At 36.2% G+C, this 24,946-nt stretch overlaps 2 protein-coding genes and 1 long non-coding RNA gene across 5 annotated transcripts; 1 reads left to right on the forward strand and 2 right to left on the reverse strand.

Moving 5' to 3' along the window:
* Positions 1-72: 72 nt before the first annotated feature.
* On the reverse strand, positions 73-3,118 carry hwa (huluwa). The gene is made up of 3 exons (XM_077497657.1): positions 2,301-3,118; positions 1,231-1,426; positions 73-1,002 (listed from the first exon to the last, which is right to left on the reverse strand). Exons 1-3 carry the CDS (start codon positions 2,856-2,858, stop codon positions 836-838), a joined length of 921 nt encoding a protein of 306 aa, XP_077353783.1. The 5' UTR covers positions 2,859-3,118; the 3' UTR covers positions 73-835.
* Positions 3,119-4,320: 1,202 nt separating this feature from the next.
* Positions 4,321-8,482, reverse strand: LOC144002436 (dnaJ homolog subfamily B member 5). Its single transcript, XM_077497656.1, has 4 exons — positions 8,176-8,482; positions 7,135-7,396; positions 6,465-7,018; positions 4,321-5,191 (listed from the first exon to the last, which is right to left on the reverse strand). The coding sequence occupies exons 1-4, from the start codon at positions 8,281-8,283 to the stop codon at positions 4,958-4,960; spliced, it is 1,158 nt and encodes a 385-aa protein (XP_077353782.1). The 5' UTR covers positions 8,284-8,482; the 3' UTR covers positions 4,321-4,957.
* LOC144002438 (uncharacterized) lies at positions 6,267-11,245 on the forward strand. Of its 3 annotated transcripts, none has more exons than XR_013278739.1 (3): positions 6,267-7,038; positions 8,273-8,624; positions 10,292-11,245. It is a non-coding gene; the product is annotated as an uncharacterized LOC144002438 (long non-coding RNA). The 3 variants fall into 3 exon arrangements; XR_013278740.1 differs by having other exon boundaries at positions 10,295-11,245; XR_013278741.1 differs by having other exon boundaries at positions 6,267-7,034.
* Positions 11,246-24,946: the final 13,701 nt, after the last annotated feature.

Consider the following 24,946-nt stretch of genomic DNA (forward strand, 5'->3'; position numbering starts at 1 on the left):
CATACCCCGACTTAACTGACCTGCTTCAATCAGACATGACATAATGATGAACCCCATACAAACAGACCTGAATGGCAAAACATAATTTACAAGATTTTATACATGTTACTTTTTAGTTACTTGACATTAGTTCACGTGATATGGAATGACTGCATTAGCCAGAACACCAAACAATTTATTCTCAGCCATCTTTGTTTACATTTTCCTCGAATGCTTTGCAGTGAGAATTTCCCACCTTCCTCGAATGCCACATTAGTACAACTAGTCGTATGTGGGCTCCCCCGAGTGGTACGAGTAGAATTAGGTTTCAAGCATTACAATATTTTTGAAACGTTTTCAAACATTTTTAGGTGCAATGTTACATAAAGAGCAGTTTTGTTTTGTTTTTTTGTTTAAGCTGCATAATCTTACATTAATATTGAACATGTAGGAATTGAATCTCATTTTTGATTAACCTCCATGTACCAACTTTGGCTGTTCTCGTGATGTTTTGAAGTACTACTTTGTGTAAAAAGTCCAACATCAGCTTTATTCATACTACATGTATAGAAGTAATATATTAAAAACAAAAAAACAGTTTATTAGTGAATCAAATAATCAACATGGTGCAATTGTGAGTGACTGACAAAATTTAAATGTGAAACGTGTATAGTGAGCATATTTTAAACAGAGTGAAACTTAAATGTATTTTAACAAATTGAGTTTGGTGCATTCAAAAACCTTAAGTGCTAAAATCCTTGGTGATAAGTGAGACAAACTATGCAATTTCCCCATTCTTAAATACGATGCAACATAAATAAGCAATAAATATACACTAAAATTAGACAGACTCTTTTTATACCCAGTACTGTTTGGTATGCATGGCAGGCCAGTGATGTTTGTGTTTTGGTACGTGGTTCTGCTTGACGTAGCACGGGTCGTAATAGTCCCACTCCAACGCCGACCCCAGCACGCCGTTGGACAAACCGTCGCTGTCCGCTGACAAAATCCGCAGGGACACACCTTTAACACAGTTTGGCAACTTAATCATGTTCATCGCCAATCTCAGGATAAAGTGGTCGACAATATTATTGGGCATTACAAGCCAAGTAACATGAATTTTATTTTGGTGAGATTTACTACTCAAAACCTTTAAGCAATGGAGATTTGAACACAAATGATGAAGCAACACATATAGACATAATATTTAGTCTTTTGGGGGAAAATGACCAATATTTAGTGCCAACAAACCTGCACTGGCACCAAAGTCACTGTCCAGCCCGGAGCCTGCCGCCGACGTGCTGGACCAAGAGTCTTCTGAGCACTGGTGGATGTGAGACCGGCAATCCATGCGCACATCATCCAAAGGGTGTAGTGCGCCCGGGCTCAGTTTGTTCACCATCCCGTACGTGCTACTCCGGCGGATGCCGGGCATGTGCTCCGCTTCCTTGTACATGCACAAAAGGGACACAAGTTGGTGAATCGCCATTTGTACACTCAAAAATAATCATATTATGGGTGAAAGGGGACCCGGAATGCACCACTAGCTTAGCTACTTGAGTCAATTTGACCCAATTTCTGTTTTATTTATTTTATTGTGCACAAAACAATCTAAATTTTACAGGTTAATTTCTCCAAAGTAACCTAATCAATCTTTGGGTAGTTTTGTGGGAAAACAAAACAAAATTGGGTGAAAATGACAATGACACCGAGAAGGCCGACATTTTGAATTTTTGTGACGTAAGCTGACAATTCCGAAATGATGTCACATCAAAATGGCGGTCTTATGCTACATTCGAAGAGAGTTTGAAGCCGGATATATTCCACTCGGAGTGAACCAGTTCCACCGTCAAAGCAAACAACAAAAATGGCTAATTCCAATAAATTGTTGTTGTGATTAATGCAGCCATTCCAAATCACATTGTGTCACTGAACATGTCTTGTATTTACATTTGCCTTGTGTCCTTCCCACTTTCCTCAAATGCAGCATTTTTCGTTGGTAAAACTCTCTGCTCATTTAAAAGTATTGGACTTGGATTTGTAATTTGATTTGGGAGGATTATTTCAATTTGAAAATGTGATCAAATGTTTGACTACTAATGTGCCTGCGGTTTGTATGCTCGGCACAGGCAAAAGCAATACAACACGAGGTGGAATAATTGCGTAAATAGCAATTACAAGAAATACCCGGATGTTCGGATTTTCTCATAATTTAGTTATTTATTTATTTTATACCTAACTAGTGTAAAGTGTCTACGTGACGTGACAATGTGTTTATTTTATAAATCCATTGCTGTGCATGTCAACATTTCTGCACTCACCGTGGGAGAGTTGGGCGGCACGAGGTTGCCTCTGGAGTCGGCCTCCGACTCACTGAACTGAGGCAACACCGGCGCGCTGTGACGCCACTCGGCCACGCTGGCTCTCGCCGCCCGAGATGTGGACGACGCCACCGCCGCCGCCCGGATGCTGCTGGGGACCCTCAAGGACCCGGACCCCGGCCTCAGCAACCAGATCCCGTTCTCCCTGCCGGACGAAGACGCTCTGGAGGAAGTGACCGGCGGCAGCAGCAGGACGGGCTCGGACAGCGACATGTACGGCCTCGGGGTGGAGACCACCTCCGCATCGGGCGTCCTACGGGCACGCTGCAGCACGGACTCCATCATTAGGAGATCCTCCGCGTCCTCCCGGTGCTGGTGCAGCGGCCTTGGCCTCGCCTTGGAGAGGAGGAGCAGTTTGTAGCCGAGGAAGAGGCAGTTGAGCAGGAGCAGCGCGACCACGGCGGGGATGAGCAGCAGGACCACCAAGGTGAGGCCGGTCACCGGGTTACCTTGGCTCAGGTTGGGGGTGGGTTGCGTGCTCTGACCTTGATGCGACATTTCATTCCAGAGGACATCAAAATGGACTTTCCTTCACTTTTGCTGATCTCGATTGATTAGTCCACGCAGTTTGGGGTGTGTACAAGTGCTTTACCGTGTCAATCAACCACTTTGTGTTTGTTGTGCATAGTTTCTGCAAAAGTAAGCCTCGTTGGCAATAATGTGAAAAATAACAAGTGCGCACCACTCGAGTGTGTTTTTGCGTGGACACCACAGACTGAAGGACATTACAGAGCGCCAGCTGGGCGCAATTATGTCCACTGTGACGCACGTTGTTGTGACGAAAAAACGCCACAAGAGGGCGACAGTACAGGATTGCTGCGTGCAAAAAGATGCAAACGGTACACTGCAATCGAGTTTAAATCGGGTGGAAAAGGTGCTCACGTTGTAACGGCGTAGGCTTTTTTCTTCGATTGAAAGTAGTGCACTGCAAAAGTTGTTTACTTGCGTGGCAAGTTACAGCTGTTGGCACAGTTACCAGCAAAATAAGTCCAACGAAAACTAAAAAAATAAAATAAAATAAAAACAACAGTACTTTAAAAAAAAGAATTGAAATTACATTTTACATTTATAAGAATGAGTATTCCGAAAATGTTCATTCTTTTTAGTCAGTTACTATCATACATGAGATTTAATCTTTTATTTATTATTATTATTATTTTTATTATTAATATTATTTTCTTTTTCTTTTTTTTTGTATTATTTTTGGCCATTTAGAAGAAGAAATGTTGAACAATTGTTTGGGATTTGTAGTTTATTTATTTTTTTACATGATACTTATTGTGACCTCTAAAAAAAATATTGCACTCAACAAATACTCCATGTATATAAAAAAAATACATAAAACTAATACTGAAACTAATAAAACTAAACACATTTTTGAAAAATAAAAACCTACAAACCCAAGAGCTCATTAAAATGAACTGAATTTAAAAAAACAAAATCGGCCAGAAGTAACATCGAACTATAATTATGTTGAAGTTACAGGTCATTGACTGAAGGCCGCAGAATTTAATTGATTATAAAAGTCAAATGTCGGCTTGTTTGCTAAGGCATTAGTCTTCTTTTGTGGAGCTCATAGTTAGCTTCCTTTGAAGAGCAATCTGAAGATGATTTGTTGACTCATTTGCGGATTCCTTGAGGGATTGTTTGCTGTTTCGTAGCGTAAAAGATGCTGAACACTGGAGAATTTCTTGAATTGCGACTACCGTTTGTTGGTTGTGGGTTAATGATTGCTGTCATCAGATGGATGTTGACACTGAGTGGTCGGTCATTTGGTTGCTAGATCATTTTATGGTCAAATCAATTTGTGTAATTGAATTGATAGTGGTTTGATGCACTGAGCAGTCGGAGCCTGTCCTTCATTTTGCCCCAATGTTGGTATCAAAAAGGCGAAATTTCCTTCTTTATATATCTGGCATCTAAGCAAACATGACAAGACAAGGGTAGTTTTTTTTTCTTTCTTTCTGTTTAATTCATTTCATGCTGCCAGGTCCTCGTAAGACACTTTCTATTCACACCTTTCAATTCAATAGAACAATTGACACATGAGTCTCTGTTAGAGACAACGTTGTTTGCGTTTGTTTGCACACAAAGGAGATCTTTGCACACAAGTACACTGTAAGAAAATCAATGTAAAAGTCCTATATAAGCACCATATATAACTATAGTCAAGTAGTTCAAAAACCCCACAACCCTGTGTTAAGTCTGTACAGACTCAAATAACATACTGCAGTCTTTAACAGTACACATGATAAGAATGAGCTTTTCATCTGAAGGAAAGGCAAAATGGAGACGTCCTCGGATACCAAAGAGCACTTTTGTCAGGTTTGATGGCGTTCACCTGCACGGAACAGGACGGGAGTTTGTGATTGGTCGTGTAGCACCTCAGATTGGAACTTTGATGATTGGTAACCAGAAAATTTGACGTGTTGAAACGGGATGCTATTTGTCACCCTTTCCAAGGGCCACCAATCGCAGCCATTGGTTATGTAATGGGCGGAGCTAGACCCTTTCCTTGGGTGGACCAATCACAGTCATTGGGTACCAAAAGGGTACGTCATTGATTGGTCACCAGTTTATTCCGCTATCAGAGCAGACTAGCACTGACCCAGGCTGTGCTTGATGATTTCCCGCGACTGCGGCGGGATCCTGTCGGGGAAGAGGACCTGGAACTCCACCACCAGGTCGCCCCGCCGCGACGGGCTGCGGGCGACGGGCAGGCCCTCGCCACGTAGGCGCCGGACCGCACCCGGCCTGATGACGTCGCTGCACGGCAGTGGCATGAGGCGGTTGTCCAGCGTGGGAACGTTGACTGTGCAGCCGCAAAGGGCCTGGAAGAAGACGAGAGGAGAAAGGAAACGTTAACTCTCATTGCGGAAGGGCCAAAAAAAAAAAAAAGTGAATCGAAGGAGAATCTCTGTGAGGCCAGCTTTCGTAATCGTTCCAGAGGTGTCAAGTTGTATAAGCCAGAAATGTGTCAGTCGTACTAAAAAGCCAGTTACGCAAGGAAGTAGCTCGCCGGGTCTGTCTGCGGCGATTCATGCCCTGCTAATCTGCCAAGCGTGGGCTGCGCATGAAGTGAGCGCTAAAGAGACTAAAACGCCTCCTCCTCCTCCTGTGCAGCATCACACAGAGTGGCGTGCTAAATTTAGCGAGGAGATCGGCGGGGGTGGATGAGGTAACGAGATAGCAGGCTGCCATTCTTTGGTAGCGCCTGCCGTGTCTTATTGAAGTCTTTTCACTCATTGAGTGATTGCATAAATGAGAGGAAGTGTTGTGGGGGCGTAGTGGAGTAAGTACAAGGTTTTGTAACACATTTGATTGACGGAACGGTATTTAAGTTAGCATTTATATATTATTATCTCGAATATGATTGATCAATTGTTGTCGCTGAGCTGCAATGAGTCACCAGAAATCTTCATGGATTGAAACTAGTTGAAGACAAAAGGCTTTTAAGATGGCCTTAGTCCTTTTTTTGGCTTTCGTTTTTAGCCACAGAATTTCACCGATTGGAAGAATCCAAAAGACTTTTTCTGAGCACTTGGAATCATTGGTGGACAACTTACCAAGGTTATTATATCGTTTGGAATTTACATTATAGTTTTTAATTCGTTTTTTTAGGGCGGCTCTGTATACATATATTATTATTTTTTAGTTTAGTTTTCTTCGTTTTTTTTAAAATGTGTATTACTAGTGCACAATATTTAATAAACGCTATGGTAAAATAAAAAAACAACAACATCGCACTATTTACATAGCGTTGCGTTTCAGCTGAAATGTTATGTTAATGTTCCAGCCAAAAGACGCAAAATGGTCGCCTCGGAGAGACGTCATCTGTAGGTGCTTTCCTATTGGCTGCTGCTAGATGACATCACTGCTGTGCGACACTTTAAAATGCCTAAATAAATATGCTTAAAATTAGAATTATAATCAACCCTAAAAGTTCATGCATTAAATTAATTACAAAAAATGAAAGGCATTTTCGCTTATCTTGCAGTTAGTTTTAGTTTTGTAAATGTAAAATGTAGTTTCAGTTAGCTTTCTTTCTTTCTCTTTCTTTAAAAACAAAACAAAAAAATTATTGTAAAGAAAATGTGAACTCACCTCTTTGAGGGTGATGCTGGCCGTGTAGACGATGTTGGATCCGTCTCTCTTGTACTGCGGGTGCTCGGCGTCACTGAGGACGAAGGTGACGTCAGCGGGCGTGCTGTTGGGCGTCTCGTCGCCCTCCCGGGGGAAGGTGATCTTGGTGCCCGCCTTCCAGCCTTTCTTCACCACCACGTTCAGCACCTTGTCCTCGCTCCACAGGCTGCGACCGTCAGGACCCAAACGGCTTCGGGTGATCTTGACATGCTTGGTGCAACCGTGCATCACGTCTTCCAGGCTGACGGGCAGCTGGCGCACAAGCGCCTTGCCCCGCGGCCGCCGCCCGCCCCGCCTCAGGCCGCCGCCCTCCTGGCCGGTGTAACCGCCCACGTGGCTGAAGGGGAAGCGGCGGAATGGGTTGAAGAGATCGTCGTCGTCGCCGTCGTGGCCGAAGAAGATGTCGAAGTGGTCGGAGCCGTGGAAGAAGGTGGAGAATGTGGCGTGTGGGTCGGTGGGGAATTGGTTGTGGAAGGCGTTGCCCTGGCCCGCCGCTGACACGCCACTCTTGAGACCTGAGTGGACAAACAGGCAGGTCATTAGATTTTTATTTTTTTTTATTTTCTCATAAGGCTTTACTGTTCTAGTTGATCATTTCTAATATATTTTAGTCTCCGAATTCCTGACTCACCTTCCTCTCCGAACTGATCGTAGACGCTCCTCTTCTCGGAATCGGTCAAAACCTCGTAGGCCTCGGCGATCTCCTTGAAGCGGTCTTCGGCGTCTGCGTCGCTATTCTTGTCCGGGTGGAACTTGAGCGCCATCTTGCGGTAGGCTTTCTTGATCTCATCCTCGTTGGAGTCCGGCGCCACGCCCAGGACCTTGTAGAAATCCTTGCCAGCACTGGGCTTGATGGACAGGCAGGTGGTGTCCGGCTCTGACTTGGTGCCTTCCTGCAGGGAGGGACGAGGGGGCGTTGACATATTACCATTCATAATATGCTGTCATTCTGTAATTGTACAACTAGCTTCTGCAACCCCGCCGCTACTGCTGCCTCGGTACTTTCTGTCTGCTGTGAATTGTAAAGGCTGGTGCAGAGCAGTTGGGTGGGGGTGGGGGTGGATCGGGGTATGGGTAGACTTCCCTGACAACGGAGCTTTTCGGCAGCTATTGGACGAAGGCTGCTTTGCATTGAGATCACATCATGAGCATTAAGGTCTTATTTTCTTTGAATATCATTAGCTATTCTGTGATATAATTATATCCCACAAATGTCAGATTCTTTAATACATTGTTCAATATATAGGCTAATATATCTACATTTATATTGGATTTTTTTTCTTACTTAATTCTTTGATACATGTATTTATGTGAGCAGTAATATATATATTTATATATTATATATATATTTTTTAAAATATATATTTGTATATATTTTTTTTTAATAAATTGCATTTCTCCCCCCTGTAGCCATTAAATGTCCACTTCTTGATGCATTTATTTCGGAACAGTTATAAAAGCTTCCCAATTCTAAATAAACATGTACTAATTTTATAATTCTATATACTGGGCCACTATGTATAATTCTGATTAAATTGTATTTATGCTTGCAGTAATAAATACACGTCATCAATTATCCAAGCATTTGCATGCACATAACATACTCCAAATGTTAAACAAGTAGTAGTAATAGTAATAATATTATTAATAATAATAATAATGTCCTACTTACTGAGGACGAAGCCGATCCCGAGCTGTCTCCTCTGTGCATGACTCGAACTTTGCACCTGACGTTGACATTTTTGTGCTTGACTCCAAACTGTGTCCAGATGAGAACCATGATGGATGCTGCTCAAGTCGAGTGAGAGTTGTTATTCGCTACGCTGTCGCTGTCCACTCGGGGCTGGTGCTGAAAAAACTCCGGCTTGCGTTGACTGCTGCTGCTACTGCTGCTGCTGCTGTCGACTGCTAAGTAGTGGCTCGGCTTCGGCTCCCTTTTCTACTCTGCGCTCAGCCAGCCCACGCGGCGTGACAGAGCTTCCCCGGTGTTGGCCCCGCCCACAGCAGAGAGGGATGCCGACGAGTGGCGGCCGGTTGGTTGCCTGCCGCGGATGTTGCAGCCCCATCGCGCCTTCTGGAGCATCGCTTCCGGAGCTCCGACAGGCGCGCGGCCAGGAGCAGGCGAGTCACGACTCAGAACACGCAGTCCGTTTTTTTTTTTTTTTTTTTTTTTTTTGGGTCCAGACAGAACAAACACACGAGTCCAGACAGACACCAGACACCTGCACCATCAGTCATCATGTCCTCAAATAGCTTCACTCAGACGCATATCATTATTAGAAAGATAGATAGATAGATAGAAACAAAGAATATGGATGGATAGATAAGATCGAGACGAAGATAGATGGATATCTAGATAGCTAAATAGATAGTTAGAAACAAAGAATAAAGATAGAAACAGAAGATGGATGGATGGATAGATAGATAGAGAGATAGATAGACGGATGGATGGATAGATTAGATAGATAGATAGATAGAAACAGAATATAGATAGATAGAAACAGAATATAGATAGATAGAAACAGAATATAGATAGATAGAAACAAAAAATATGGATGATGGATGGATAGATAAGATCGAGACATAGATAGATAGATAGATAGATAGACAGATAGAAACAGAATATAGATAGATAGAAACAAAGAATATGGATGGATAGATAGATAGATAGATAGAAACAGAATATGGATAGATAGAAACAAAGAATATGGATGGATAGATAGATAGATAGATAAATAGAAATAGAATATAGATAGAAACAAAGAATATAGATAGATAGATAAAAACAGAATATAGATAGATGGAAACAAAGAATATGAATGGATAAATAGATAGATAGATACATACCGCTTCTCCCCGTGTCCGCGTGGGTCTTCTCCGGGTACTCCTGTCTCCTCCCACATTCCAAAGACATGCATGGCAGGTTAATTGGGCGCTCCGAATTGTCCCTCGGTGTGCGTGTGAGTGTGGATGGTTGTTCGTCTCTGTGTGCCCTGCGATTGGCTGGCAACCAGTCCAGGGTGTCCCCCGCCTGCTGCCCAGAGCCGGCTGAAATAGGCGCCAGCACCCCCCGCGACCCTTGTGAGGAATAAGCGGTCAAGAAAATGGATGGATGGATACATACCGCATCGGTATCTTGTTGGAGTTTTTTTTTGTTTTTTTTTTTTGTTTTTGTTTTTTTTAAAGCTATTGTGTACCAGCCGCCGATAATTAAGGCGAAATACTGAAAACGAAATCTGAAAATCATCATCATTATTGAGTTCGTGCTCATCGGCAATAGTTGGCGCAATTGACAATTCCTAACATGCGGGCGTTTCTGATGCTTCACCAATGCAACGCAATGCAAATGCTTCCTTTTATACCGTGAAAACAAACGGTGGATCGTATTGCTTTTGCTTGTGAATATCATACAAACCACACAGATTGTTTGTTTTTATAATGATAGTAACTAAGCATCAGAAGCACAAAGGTCAGAAGCAGAATTGTTATTCCTCTAATGTCTGTTTAATGTAGGCTATGTAGGGCAGTGGGCTTGTTATAAAAGCTGCCTGTGTGCCAAAAACACTTGACTAGTGAGACGTTCCATAACACCACCAGCTGAAGACTCCCACTTACATAACAGCAGAGAGGAAAATAAGAACAAACGCATCAATGGCTGGCACTGAAACAAAAAAAGTCAACATAACCTGAGGATTACATCACCAAAAGCTCGGTGTGTGTTGTTAGACGTGTAGAAATGTTGCTCTTGAACACCTCTTCTTTTTTCTTTTTTTTTTTAATCCTAAAAGTAGAGTCATGGCGTCTATTTGGCAAAGATAGTGGATGAAGGAGAATGGACGACATACATGGCAACGCTTCCTCCACCTCCCGGCCAATCAGAGGCGGAGTTTCCGGGGATTCTCTTGATGTCTGGCAGGAAGCGGAAGACAAATTTGGTTCGAGGGCAGTGTCACGCCTCCTCTCCTTCGCCTGTGATTCAGTAGAGCCTTTTTTTTCTTTTTTTTCTTTTTTCTTCACACGGCTGCAGCCCACGGGAACAGTCTGAACAGTCTGACTGGCTTTGGGCTTGCAGCACAATGCACACTAGCGCAGATCATGTCACCATAATAACAGGCTAGCATTATAACTTATTTACCTAATGAAGATCGATCGATCGAATCTATCTATCTATCTATCTATCTATCTATCTATCTATCTATCTATCTATCTATCTATTATCTATCTATCAGCTAGCTACCTAGTACGTAGACAGACAAGGAAAAATAGAATTTTCATTAAGTCCCACTCCCACGTAATAGATGATAGACAGATTGATTGACAGACCAGTTACGCAAGACAACACAAAACAAAACACTGTCCTTCACACTTGTTACGTCTGAGATGATGAATCGTCCATATAGGTACAACAGTATATTTGATTGCACAATCTCGCCCGGTCTTTTCCCACTCACCGAGCGCTGTTACACAATGCGCCGATTCACAGCGTTGTACTAGCGGCTATTTTTAGGGCTATTGAGGCTCGAGAGATGTTGCTCGGCGAGACGTTAAAAGCACAGCTTTTTTGTCTTCGTTTTCAGGTGGGAGGTTTTTAATCAACATGTCGACTCTGGTGTCTGAAGTGGGGGAAAGAGGTGACTCATCACCTTTCGCCATGTCCCAAAGAGGTTGTGAATTGTTGTTATGCAAGAGGCGAACCGTATACCAAAATAAACCTGTCTGGTATTGAGCCTTTCTGACCCTTCTACCAGTGTTTTTTATTTTTTTTATTTTTTGGGTCGGTTTTAAAAAAAACAAAACAAAACAAAAAAACGCCATACTATAAATGGTCGTTTAAAAAAAAACAAAAAACAAAAAAAAACAAAACAAACAAAAAAAACGCCTTACTATACATGGTCGTTTTTTTTTTTTTTGTTTTGTTTTTTTAAAAGGCCAAACTATACATGGTCGTAAAAAGAAAACAACAGCTTGTTATATCCATGATTGTTTATTTTTATAGTCTTTGGTGTGACCTGGCCAGGGATTGAACCCACAACCTCCCAGTCACAGGGTGGACACTCTACTTGACCACTGAGCTTTGGAAAAAAAAAACAAAACAAAAAAACGGCTGACTATACATGGTCGGTTTTAAAAAACAAAACAAAAAAAAAAAAAAAACCGCCATACTATAAATGGTCGTTTAAAAAATAAAATAAAATTAAAAAAAAACCGCCTTACTATACATGGTCGTTTAAAAAAATTTTTTTTTAAAATAAAACGCCATACTATACATGGTCGTTTGAAAAAAAAAAAAAAAAAAAAACGCTTTAGTATACATGCTCGTTTGAAAAACAAAACAAACAAACAAAAAAAAAAAACGCCTAACTATAAATGGTCGATTTAAAAAAAAAAAGCCTTACATGGTCGTTTTTTTTTTTTTTTTTTATAAAAACGCCTTAAAATACATGGTCGTTTTTTAAAAAAAAAACGCCATACTATACATGGTCGATTGAAAAAAAAAAAAAAAAAAAAAAAAAGCCTTACTATGCATGGTCGTTTTTTTTTTTTAAAAACGCCTTACTATACATGGTCGTTTTTTTTTGGGTTTTTTTAAAAGCCTGAGTATACATGGTCGTTTTAAAAACAAAACAAACAAAAAAAAACCCGCCTTACTATACATGGTCGATTAAAAAAAAAAAAAAAGCCTTACTATACATGGTCGTTTTTTTTGTCGAAAATAAAAAAGCCTTCCTATACATGGTCGTTTTTTTGTCGGAAAAAAAAGCCTTACTATACATGGTCGTTATTTTGTCGGAAAAAAAAAAGCCTTACTATATACATGGTCGTTTTTTTGTCGAAAATAAAAAAGCCTTACTATACATGGTCGTTTTTATGTCGGAAAAAAAAGCCTTGCTATACATGGTCGTTTTTATGTCGGAAAAAAAAGCCTTACTATACATGGTCGTTTTTTGTCAGAAAAAAAAGCCTTACTATACATGGTCGTTTTTTTGTCAGAAAAAAAAGCCTTACTATATACATGGTCGTTTTTTTGTCGAAAATAAAAAAGCCTTACTATACATGGTCGTTTTTTTTGTCGGAAAAAAAAAGCCTTGCTATACATGGTCGTTTTTATGTCGGAAAAAAAAGCCTTACTATACATGGTCGTTTTTTTGTCAGAAAAAAAAGCCTTACTATACATGGTCGTTTTTTTGTCGAAAATAAAAAAGCCTTACTATACATGGTCGTTTTTTGTCGAAAAAAAAGCCTTACTATACATGGTCGTTTTTTTGTCGAAAATAAAAAAGCCTTACTATACATGGTCGTTTTTTGTCGAAAAAAAAGCCTTACTATACATGGTCGTTTTTATGTCTGAAAAAAAAGCCTTACTATACATGGTCGTTTTTATGTCGGAAAAAAAAGCCTTACTATACATGGTCGTTTTTTTGTCGGAAAAAAAAAGCCTTACTATACATGGTCGTTTTTTTTGACAGAAAAAAAAAGCCTTACTATACATGGTCGTTTTTATGTCGGAAAAAAAAGCCTTGCTATACATGGTCGTTTTTATGTCGGAAAAAAAAGCCTTACTATACATGGTCGTTTTTTTGTCAGAAAAAAAAGCCTTACTATACATGGTCGTTTTTTTGTCGAAAATAAAAAAGCCTTACTATACATGGTCGTTTTTTGTCGAAAAAAAAAGCCTTACTATACATGGTCGTTTTTATGTCTGAAAAAAAAGCCTTACTATACATGGTCGTTTTTTTGTCAGAAAAAAAAGCCTTACTATACATGGTCGTTTTTTTGTCGAAAATAAAAAAGCCTTATTATACATGGTCGTTTTTTGTCAGAAAAAAAAGCCTTACTATACATGGTCGTTTTTTTGTCAGAAAAAAAAGCCTTACTATACATGGTCGTTTTTTTGTCAGAAAAAAAAGCCTTACTATACATGGTCGTTTTTTTGTCGAAAATAAAAAAGCCTTCCTATACATGGTCGTTATTTTGTCGGAAAAAAAAAGCCTTACTATACATGGTCGTTTTTTTTGACAGAAAAAAAAGCCTTACTATACATGGTCGTTTTTATGTCGGAAAAAAAAGCCTTGCTATACATGGTCGTTTTTTTGTCAGAAAAAAAAAGCCTTACTATACATGGTCGTTTTTTTGTCGAAAATAAAAAAGCCTTACTATACATGGTCGTTTTTTGTCGAAAAAAAAGCCTTACTATACATGGTCGTTTTTATGTCTGAAAAAAAAGCCTTACTATACATGGTCGTTTTTATGTCGGAAAAAAAAGCCTTACTATACATGGTCGTTTTTTTGTCGGAAAAAAAAAGCCTTACTATACATGGTCGTTTTTTTTGACAGAAAAAAAAAGCCTTACTATACATGGTCGTTTTTATGTCGGAAAAAAAAGCCTTGCTATACATGGTCGTTTTTATGTCGGAAAAAAAAGCCTTACTATACATGGTCGTTTTTTTGTCAGAAAAAAAAGCCTTACTATACATGGTCGTTTTTTTGTCGAAAATAAAAAAGCCTTACTATACATGGTCGTTTTTTGTCGAAAAAAAAAGCCTTACTATACATGGTCGTTTTTATGTCTGAAAAAAAAGCCTTACTATACATGGTCGTTTTTTTGTCAGAAAAAAAAAGCCTTACTATACATGGTCGTTTTTTTGTCGAAAATAAAAAAGCCTTATTATACATGGTCGTTTTTTGTCAGAAAAAAAAGCCTTACTATACATGGTCGTTTTTTTGTCAGAAAAAAAAGCCTTACTATACATGGTCGTTTTTTTGTCAGAAAAAAAAGCCTTACTATACATGGTCGTTTTTTTGTCGAAAATAAAAAAGCCTTCCTATACATGGTCGTTATTTTGTCGGAAAAAAAAAGCCTTACTATACATGGTCGTTTTTTTTGACAGAAAAAAAAAGCCTTACTATACATGGTCGTTTTTTTTGTCGGAAAAAAAATCCTTACAATACATGGTCATTTTTTGTCGGAAAAAAAAGCCTTCCTATACATGGTCGTTTTTTTTGTCGGAAAAAAAAAAGCCTTACTATACATGGTCGTTTTTTTGTCAGAAAAAAAAGCCTTACTATACATGGTCGTTTTTTTGTCGAAAATAAAAAAGCCTTACTATACATGGTCGTTTTTTGTCGAAAAAAAAAAGCCTTACTATACATGGTCGTTTTTATGTCTGAAAAAAAAGCCTTACTATACATGGTCATTTTTATGTCGGAAAAAAAAGCCTTACTATACTATACATGGTCGTTTTTTTGTCAGAAAAAAAAGCCTTACTATACATGGTCGTTTTTTTGTCAGAAAAAAAAGCCTTACTATACATGGTCGTTTTTTTGTCAGAAAAAAAAGCCTTACTATACATGGTCGTTTTTTTGTCGAAAATAAAAAAGCCTTCCTATACATGCTTGTTTTTTTGTCGAAAATAAAAAAGCCTTACTATACATGGTCGTTTTTTTTGACAGAAAAAAAAAGCCTTACTATACATGGTCGTTTTTATGTCTGAAAAAAAAGCCTTACTATACATGGTCGTTTTTATGTCGGAAAAAAAAGCCTTACTATACATGGTCGTTTTTTGTCAGAAAAAAAAGCCTTACTATACATGGTCGTTTTTTTGTCAGAAAAAAAAGCCTTACTATACATGGTCGTTTTTTTGTCGAAAATAAAAAAGCCTTCCTATACATGGTCGTTTTTTTGTCGGAAAAAAAAAGCCTTACTATACATGGTCGTTTTTTTTGACAGAAAAAAAAGCCTTACTATACATGGTCGTTTTTTTTGACAGAAAAAAAAGCCTTACTATACATGGTCGTTTTTTTTGTCGGAAAAAAAAGCCTTCCTATACATGGTCGTTTTTTTTGTCGGAAAAAAAAAAGCCTTACTATACATGGTCGTTTTTTTGTCAGAAAAAAAAGCCTTACTATACATGGTCGTTTTTTTGTCGAAAATAAAAAAGCCTTACTATACATGGTCGTTTTTTGTCGAAAAAAAAAGCCTTACTATACATGGTCGTTTTTATGTCTGAAAAAAAAGCCTTACTATACATGGTCGTTTTTATGTCGGAAAAAAAAGCCTTACTATACATGGTCGTTTTTTTGTCAGGAAAAAAAGCCTTACTATACATGGTCGTTTTTTTGTCGAAAATAAAAAAGCCTTACTATACATGGTCGTTTTTTGTCAGAAAAAAAAGCCTTACTATACATGGTCGTTTTTTTGTCAGAAAAAAAAGCCTTACTATACATGGTCGTTTTTTTGTCGAAAATAAAAAAGCCTTCCTATACATGGTCGTTTTTTTGTCGGAAAAAAAAAGCCTTACTATACATGGTCGTTTTTTTTGACAGAAAAAAAAAAGCCTTACTATACATGGTCGTTTTTTTTGTCGGAAAAAAAATCCTTACTATACATGGTCATTTTTTTGTCAGAAAAAAAAAGCCTTACTATACATGGTCGTTTTTTTGTCAGAAAAAAAAGCCTTACTATACATGGTCGTTTTTTGTCTGAAAAAAAAGCCTTACTATACATGGTCGTTTTTTTTGTCAGGAAAAAAAAGCCTTACTATACATGGTCGTTTTTTTGTCGGAAAAAAAAGCCTTACTATACATGGTCGTTTTTTGTCAGAAAAAAAAGCCTTACTATACATGGTCGTTTTTTTGTCAGAAAAAAAAGCCTTACTATACATGGTCGTTTTTTTGTCGAAAATAAAAAAGCCTTCCTATACATGGTCGTTTTTTTGTCGGAAAAAAAAAGCCTTACTATACATGGTCGTTTTTTTTGACAGAAAAAAAAGCCTTACTATACATGGTCGTTTTTTTTGACAGAAAAAAAAGCCTTACTATACATGGTCGTTTTTTTTGTCGGAAAAAAAAGCCTTCCTATACATGGTCGTTTTTTTTGTCGGAAAAAAAAAAGCCTTACTATACATGGTCGTTTTTTTGTCAGAAAAAAAAGCCTTACTATACATGGTCGTTTTTTTGTCGAAAATAAAAAAGCCTTACTATACATGGTCGTTTTTTGTCGAAAAAAAAAGCCTTACTATACATGGTCGTTTTTATGTCTGAAAAAAAAGCCTTACTATACATGGTCGTTTTTATGTCGGAAAAAAAAGCCTTACTATACATGGTCGTTTTTTTGTCAGGAAAAAAAGCCTTACTATACATGGTCGTTTTTTTGTCGAAAATAAAAAAGCCTTACTATACATGGTCGTTTTTTGTCAGAAAAAAAAGCCTTACTATACATGGTCGTTTTTTTGTCAGAAAAAAAAGCCTTACTATACATGGTCGTTTTTTTGTCAGAAAAAAAAGCCTTACTATACATGGTCGTTTTTTTGTCGAAAATAAAAAAGCCTTCCTATACATGGTCGTTTTTTTGTCGGAAAAAAAAAGCCTTACTATACATGGTCGTTTTTTTTGACAGAAAAAAAAAAGCCTTACTATACATGGTCGTTTTTTTGTCGAAAATAAAAAAGCCTTACTATACATGGTCGTTTTTTGTCAGAAAAAAAAGCCTTACTATACATGGTCGTTTTTTTGTCAGAAAAAAAAGCCTTACTATACATGGTCGTTTTTTTGTCAGAAAAAAAAGCCTTACTATACATGGTCGTTTTTTTGTCGAAAATAAAAAAGCCTTCCTATACATGGTCGTTTTTTTGTCGGAAAAAAAAAGCCTTACTATACATGGTCGTTTTTTTTGACAGAAAAAAAAAAGCCTTACTATACATGGTCGTTTTTTTTGTCGGAAAAAAAATCCTTACTATACATGGTCATTTTTTTGTCAGAAAAAAAAAGCCTTACTATACATGGTCGTTTTTTTGTCAGAAAAAAAAGCCTTACTATACATGGTCGTTTTTTGTCTGAAAAAAAAGCCTTACTATACATGGTCGTTTTTTTTGTCAGGAAAAAAAAGCCTTACTATACATGGTCGTTTTTTTGTCGGAAAAAAAAGCCTTCCTATACATGGTCGTTTTTTTTGTCGGAAAAAAAAAGCCTTACAATACATGGTCGTTTTTTTGTCAGAAAAAAAAGCCTTACTATACATGGTCGTTTTTTTGTCGAAAATAAAAAAGCCTTCCTATACATGGTCGTTTTTTTGTCTGAAAAAAAAGCCTTACTATACATGGTCATTTTTATGTCGGAAAAAAAAGCCTTACTATACATGGTCGTTTTTTGTCAGAAAAAAAAGCCTTACTATACATGGTCGTTTTTTTGTCAGAAAAAAAAGCCTTACTATACATGGTCGTTTTTTTGTCAGAAAAAAAAGCCTTACTATACATGGTCGTTTTTTTGTCAGAAAAAAAAGCCTTACTATACATGGTCGTTTTTTTGTCGAAAATAAAAAAGCCTTCCTATACATGGTTGTTTTTTTGTCGAAAATAAAAAAGCCTTACTATACATGGTCGTTTTTTTTGACAGAAAAAAAAAGCCTTACTATACATGGTCGTTTTTATGTCTGAAAAAAAAGCCTTACTATACATGGTCGTTTTTATGTCGGAAAAAAAAGCCTTACTATACATGGTCGTTTTTTGTCAGAAAAAAAAGCCTTACTATACATGGTCGTTTTTTTGTCAGAAAAAAAAGCCTTACTATACATGGTCGTTTTTTTGTCAGAAAAAAAAGCCTTACTATACATGGTCGTTTTTTTGTCGAAAATAAAAAAGCCTTCCTATACATGGTCGTTTTTTTGTCGGAAAAAAAAAGCCTTACTATACATGGTCGTTTTTTTTGACAGAAAAAAAAAAGCCTTACTATACATGGTCGTTTTTTTTGACAGAAAAAAAATCCTTACTATACATGGTCATTTTTTGTCGGAAAAAAAAGCCTTCCTATACATGGTCGTTTTTTTTGTCGGAAAAAAAAAGCCTTACTATACATGGTCGTTTTTTTGTCAGAAAAAAAAGCCTTACTATACATGGTCGTTTTTTTGTCGAAAATAAAAAAGCCTTACTATACATGGTCGTTTTTTGTCGAAAAAAAAAGCCTTACTATACATGGTCGTTTTTATGTCTGAAAAAAAAGCCTTACTATACATGGTCATTTTTATGTCGGAAAAAAAAGCCTTACTATACATGGTCGTTTTTTTGTCAGAAAAAAAAGCCTTACTATACATGGTCGTTTTTTTGTCAGAAAAAAAAGCCTTACTATACATGGTCGTTTTTTTGTCGAAAATAAAAAAGCCTTCCTATACATGGTCGTTTTTTTGTCGGAAAAAAAAAAGCCTTACTATACATGGTCGTTTTTTTTGACAGAAAAAAAAGCCTTACTATACATGGTCGTTTTTATGTCTGAAAAAAAAGCCTTACTATACATGGTCGTTTTTATGTCTGAAAAAAAAGCCTTACTATACATGGTCGTTTTTTTGTCAGAAAAAAAAGCCTTACTATACATGGTCGTTTTTTTGTCAGAAAAAAAAGCCTTACTATACATGGTCGTTTTTTTGTCGAAAATAAAAAAGCCTTCCTATACATGGTCGTTTTTTTGTCGGAAAAAAAAAAGCCTTACTATACATGGTCGTTTTTTTTGACAGAAAAAAAAAGCCTTACTATACATGGTCGTTTTTTTTGTCGGAAAAAAAATCCTTCCTATACATGGTCGTTTTTTTTGTCGGAAAAAAAAAGCCTTACTATACATGGTCGTTTTTTTGTCAGAAAAAAAAAGCCTTACTATACATGGTCGTTTTTTTGTCGGAAAAAAAAAGCCTTACTATACATGGTCGTTTTTTTGTCAGAAAAAAAAGCCTTACTATACATGGTCGTTTTTTTGTCGGAAAAAAAAAGCCTTACTATACATGGTAATTTTTTTTGTCGAAAAAAAAGCCTTACTATACATGGTCGTTTTTTTGTCGGAAAAAAAAAGCCTTACTATACATGGTCGTTTTTTTTGACAGAAAAAAAAAGCCTTACTATACATGGTCGTTTTTATGTCGGAAAAAAAAGCCTTGCTATACATGGTCGTTTTTATGTCGGAAAAAAAAGCCTTACTATACATGGTCGTTTTTTTGTCAGAAAAAAAAGCCTTACTATACATGGTCGTTTTTTTGTCGGAAAAAAAAGCCTTACTATACATGGTCGTTTTTTTGTCAGAAAAAAAAGCCTTACTATACATGGTCGTTTTTTTGTCGAAAATAAAAAAGCCTTACTATACATGGTCGTTTTTTTGTCGAAAAAAAAAAGCCTTACTATACATGGTCGTTTTTTTTGACAGAAAAAAAAGCCTTACTATACATGGTCGTTTTTTTTGTCGGAAAAAAAATCCTTACTATACATGGTCATTTTTTGTCGGAAAAAAAAGCCTTCCTATACATGGTCGTTTTTTTTGTCGGAAAAAAAAAAGCCTTACTATACATGGTCGTTTTTTTGTCAGAAAAAAAAGCCTTACTAAACATGGTCGTTTTTTTGTCGAAAATAAAAAAGCCTTACTATACATGGTCGTTTTTTGTCGAAAAAAAAAGCCTTACTATACATGGTCGTTTTTATGTCTGAAAAAAAAGCCTTACTATACATGGTCGTTTTTATGTCGGAAAAAAAAGCCTTACTATACATGGTCGTTTTTTTGTCAGGAAAAAAAGCCTTACTATACATGGTCGTTTTTTTGTCGAAAATAAAAAAGCCTTACTATACATGGTCGTTTTTTGTCAGAAAAAAAAGCCTTACTATACATGGTCGTTTTTTTGTCAGAAAAAAAAGCCTTACTATACATGGTCGTTTTTTTGTCAGAAAAAAAAGCCTTACTATACATGGTCGTTTTTTTGTCGAAAATAAAAAAGCCTTCCTATACATGGTCGTTTTTTTGTCGAAAAAAAAAAGCCTTACTATACATGGTCGTTTTTTTTGACAGAAAAAAAAAGCCTTACTATACATGGTCGTTTTTTTGTCGAAAATAAAAAAGCCTTCCTATACATGGTCGTTTTTTTGTCGGAAAAAAAAAGCCTTACTATACATGGTCGTTTTTTTTGACAGAAAAAAAAAAGCCTTACTATACATGGTCGTTTTTTTGTCGAAAATAAAAAAGCCTTACTATACATGGTCGTTTTTTGTCAGAAAAAAAAGCCTTACTATACATGGTCGTTTTTTTGTCAGAAAAAAAAGCCTTACTATACATGGTCGTTTTTTTGTCAGAAAAAAAAGCCTTACTATACATGGTCGTTTTTTTGTCGAAAATAAAAAAGCCTTCCTATACATGGTCGTTTTTTTGTCGGAAAAAAAAAGCCTTACTATACATGGTCGTTTTTTTTGACAGAAAAAAAAAAGCCTTACTATACATGGTCGTTTTTTTTGTCGGAAAAAAAATCCTTACTATACATGGTCATTTTTTTGTCAGAAAAAAAAAGCCTTACTATACATGGTCGTTTTTTTGTCAGAAAAAAAAGCCTTACTATACATGGTCGTTTTTTGTCTGAAAAAAAAGCCTTACTATACATGGTCGTTTTTTTTGTCAGGAAAAAAAAGCCTTACTATACATGGTCGTTTTTTTGTCGGAAAAAAAAGCCTTCCTATACATGGTCGTTTTTTTTGTCGGAAAAAAAAAGCCTTACAATACATGGTCGTTTTTTTGTCAGAAAAAAAAGCCTTACTATACATGGTCGTTTTTTTGTCGAAAATAAAAAAGCCTTCCTATACATGGTCGTTTTTTTGTCTGAAAAAAAAGCCTTACTATACATGGTCATTTTTATGTCGGAAAAAAAAGCCTTACTATACATGGTCGTTTTTTGTCAGAAAAAAAAGCCTTACTATACATGGTCGTTTTTTTGTCAGAAAAAAAAGCCTTACTATACATGGTCGTTTTTTTGTCAGAAAAAAAAGCCTTACTATACATGGTCGTTTTTTTGTCAGAAAAAAAAGCCTTACTATACATGGTCGTTTTTTTGTCGAAAATAAAAAAGCCTTCCTATACATGGTTGTTTTTTTGTCGAAAATAAAAAAGCCTTACTATACATGGTCGTTTTTTTTGACAGAAAAAAAAAGCCTTACTATACATGGTCGTTTTTATGTCTGAAAAAAAAGCCTTACTATACATGGTCGTTTTTATGTCGGAAAAAAAAGCCTTACTATACATGGTCGTTTTTTGTCAGAAAAAAAAGCCTTACTATACATGGTCGTTTTTTTGTCAGAAAAAAAAGCCTTACTATACATGGTCGTTTTTTTGTCAGAAAAAAAAGCCTTACTATACATGGTCGTTTTTTTGTCGAAAATAAAAAAGCCTTCCTATACATGGTCGTTTTTTTGTCGGAAAAAAAAAGCCTTACTATACATGGTCGTTTTTTTTGACAGAAAAAAAAAAGCCTTACTATACATGGTCGTTTTTTTTGACAGAAAAAAAATCCTTACTATACATGGTCATTTTTTGTCGGAAAAAAAAGCCTTCCTATACATGGTCGTTTTTTTTGTCGGAAAAAAAAAGCCTTACTATACATGGTCGTTTTTTTGTCAGAAAAAAAAGCCTTACTATACATGGTCGTTTTTTTGTCGAAAATAAAAAAGCCTTACTATACATGGTCGTTTTTTGTCGAAAAAAAAAGCCTTACTATACATGGTCGTTTTTATGTCTGAAAAAAAAGCCTTACTATACATGGTCATTTTTATGTCGGAAAAAAAAGCCTTACTATACATGGTCGTTTTTTTGTCAGAAAAAAAAGCCTTACTATACATGGTCGTTTTTTTGTCAGAAAAAAAAGCCTTACTATACATGGTCGTTTTTTTGTCGAAAATAAAAAAGCCTTCCTATACATGGTCGTTTTTTTGTCGGAAAAAAAAAAGCCTTACTATACATGGTCGTTTTTTTTGACAGAAAAAAAAGCCTTACTATACATGGTCGTTTTTATGTCTGAAAAAAAAGCCTTACTATACATGGTCGTTTTTATGTCTGAAAAAAAAGCCTTACTATACATGGTCGTTTTTTTGTCAGAAAAAAAAGCCTTACTATACATGGTCGTTTTTTTGTCAGAAAAAAAAGCCTTACTATACATGGTCGTTTTTTTGTCGAAAATAAAAAAGCCTTCCTATACATGGTCGTTTTTTTGTCGGAAAAAAAAAAGCCTTACTATACATGGTCGTTTTTTTTGACAGAAAAAAAAAGCCTTACTATACATGGTCGTTTTTTTTGTCGGAAAAAAAATCCTTCCTATACATGGTCGTTTTTTTTGTCGGAAAAAAAAAGCCTTACTATACATGGTCGTTTTTTTGTCAGAAAAAAAAAGCCTTACTATACATGGTCGTTTTTTTGTCGGAAAAAAAAAGCCTTACTATACATGGTCGTTTTTTTGTCAGAAAAAAAAGCCTTACTATACATGGTCGTTTTTTTGTCGGAAAAAAAAAGCCTTACTATACATGGTAATTTTTTTTGTCGAAAAAAAAGCCTTACTATACATGGTCGTTTTTTTGTCGGAAAAAAAAAGCCTTACTATACATGGTCGTTTTTTTTGACAGAAAAAAAAAGCCTTACTATACATGGTCGTTTTTATGTCGGAAAAAAAAGCCTTGCTATACATGGTCGTTTTTATGTCGGAAAAAAAAGCCTTACTATACATGGTCGTTTTTTTGTCAGAAAAAAAAGCCTTACTATACATGGTCGTTTTTTTGTCGGAAAAAAAAGCCTTACTATACATGGTCGTTTTTTTGTCAGAAAAAAAAGCCTTACTATACATGGTCGTTTTTTTGTCGAAAATAAAAAAGCCTTACTATACATGGTCGTTTTTTTGTCGAAAAAAAAAAGCCTTACTATACATGGTCGTTTTTTTTGACAGAAAAAAAAGCCTTACTATACATGGTCGTTTTTTTTGTCGGAAAAAAAATCCTTACTATACATGGTCATTTTTTGTCGGAAAAAAAAGCCTTCCTATACATGGTCGTTTTTTTTGTCGGAAAAAAAAAAGCCTTACTATACATGGTCGTTTTTTTGTCAGAAAAAAAAGCCTTACTAAACATGGTCGTTTTTTTGTCGAAAATAAAAAAGCCTTACTATACATGGTCGTTTTTTGTCGAAAAAAAAAGCCTTACTATACATGGTCGTTTTTATGTCTGAAAAAAAAGCCTTACTATACATGGTCGTTTTTATGTCGGAAAAAAAAGCCTTACTATACATGGTCGTTTTTTTGTCAGGAAAAAAAGCCTTACTATACATGGTCGTTTTTTTGTCGAAAATAAAAAAGCCTTACTATACATGGTCGTTTTTTGTCAGAAAAAAAAGCCTTACTATACATGGTCGTTTTTTTGTCAGAAAAAAAAGCCTTACTATACATGGTCGTTTTTTTGTCAGAAAAAAAAGCCTTACTATACATGGTCGTTTTTTTGTCGAAAATAAAAAAGCCTTCCTATACATGGTCGTTTTTTTGTCGAAAAAAAAAAGCCTTACTATACATGGTCGTTTTTTTTGACAGAAAAAAAAAGCCTTACTATACATGGTCGTTTTTTTTGTCGGAAAAAAAATCCTTACTATACATGGTCATTTTTTGTCGGAAAAAAAAGCCTTCCTATACATGGTCGTTTTTTTTGTCGGAAAAAAAAAGCCTTACTATACATGGTCGTTTTTTTGTCGGAAAAAAAAAGCCTTACTATACATGGTCGTTTTTTTGTCAGAAAAAAAAGCCTTACTATACATGGTCGTTTTTTTGTCGAAAATAAAAAAGCCTTACTATACATGGTCGTTTTTCTGTCGAAAAAAAAAGCCTTACTATACATGGTCGTTTTTATGTCTGAAAAAAAAGCCTTACTATACATGGTCATTTTTATGTCGGAAAAAAAAGCCTTACTATACATGGTCGTTTTTTGTCAGAAAAAAAAGCCTTACTATACATGGTCGTTTTTTTGTCAGAAAAAAAAGCCTTACTATACATGGTCGTTTTTTTGTCAGAAAAAAAAGCCTTACTATACATGGTCGTTTTTTTGTCAGAAAAAAAAGCCTTACTATACATGGTCGTTTTTTTGTCGAAAATAAAAAAGCCTTCCTATACATGGTCGTTTTTTTGTCGGAAAAAAAAAAGCCTTACTATACATGGTCGTTTTTTTTGACAGAAAAAAAAAGCCTTACTATACATGGTCGTTTTTTTTGTCGGAAAAAAAATCCTTCCTATACATGGTCGTTTTTTTTGTCGGAAAAAAAAAAAGCCTTACTATACATGGTCGTTTTTTTGTCAGAAAAAAAAGCCTTACTATACATGGTCGTTTTTTTGTCGGAAAAAAAAAGCCTTACTATACATGGTCGTTTTTTTGTCAGAAAAAAAAGCCTTACTATACATGGTCGTTTTTTTGTCGGAAAAAAAAAGCCTTACTATACATGGTAATTTTTTTTGTCGAAAAAAAAGCCTTACTATACATGGTCGTTTTTTTGTCAGAAAAAAAAGCCTTACTATACATTGTCGGTTTTTTTGTCAGAAAAAAAAAGCCTTACTATACATGGTCGTTTTTTTGTCGGAAAAAAAATCCTTACTATACATGGACATTTTTTGTCGGAAAAAAAAGCCTTACTATACA

This window comes from Festucalex cinctus, chromosome 15 (assembly GCF_051991245.1).
Source record: "Festucalex cinctus isolate MCC-2025b chromosome 15, RoL_Fcin_1.0, whole genome shotgun sequence".
Taxonomy (NCBI): domain Eukaryota; kingdom Metazoa; phylum Chordata; class Actinopteri; order Syngnathiformes; family Syngnathidae; genus Festucalex; species Festucalex cinctus.

What these genes read in the sequence shown, in the direction of transcription:
- hwa (XM_077497657.1), bottom strand. Translation starts at nt 2,858, where the DNA reads ATGTCGCATCAAGGTCAGAGCACGCAACCCACCCCCAACCTGAGCCAA. An exon ending in TGCCGCCCAACTCTCCCACG is followed by an intron (nt 1,427 to 2,300) that starts GTGAGTGCAGAA and finishes TGCATGTACAAG; the next exon opens with GAAGCGGAGCACATGCCCGG. An exon ending in TGACTTTGGTGCCAGTGCAG is followed by an intron (nt 1,003 to 1,230) that starts GTTTGTTGGCAC and finishes ACTGTGTTAAAG; the next exon opens with GTGTGTCCCTGCGGATTTTG.
- LOC144002436 (XM_077497656.1), bottom strand. Translation starts at nt 8,283, where the DNA reads ATGGTTCTCATCTGGACACAGTTTGGAGTCAAGCACAAAAATGTCAAC. An exon ending in CGATCAGTTCGGAGAGGAAG is followed by an intron (nt 7,019 to 7,134) that starts GTGAGTCAGGAA and finishes TTGTCCACTCAG; the next exon opens with GTCTCAAGAGTGGCGTGTCA. An exon ending in CCAGCATCACCCTCAAAGAG is followed by an intron (nt 5,192 to 6,464) that starts GTGAGTTCACAT and finishes GTCTTCTTCCAG; the next exon opens with GCCCTTTGCGGCTGCACAGT.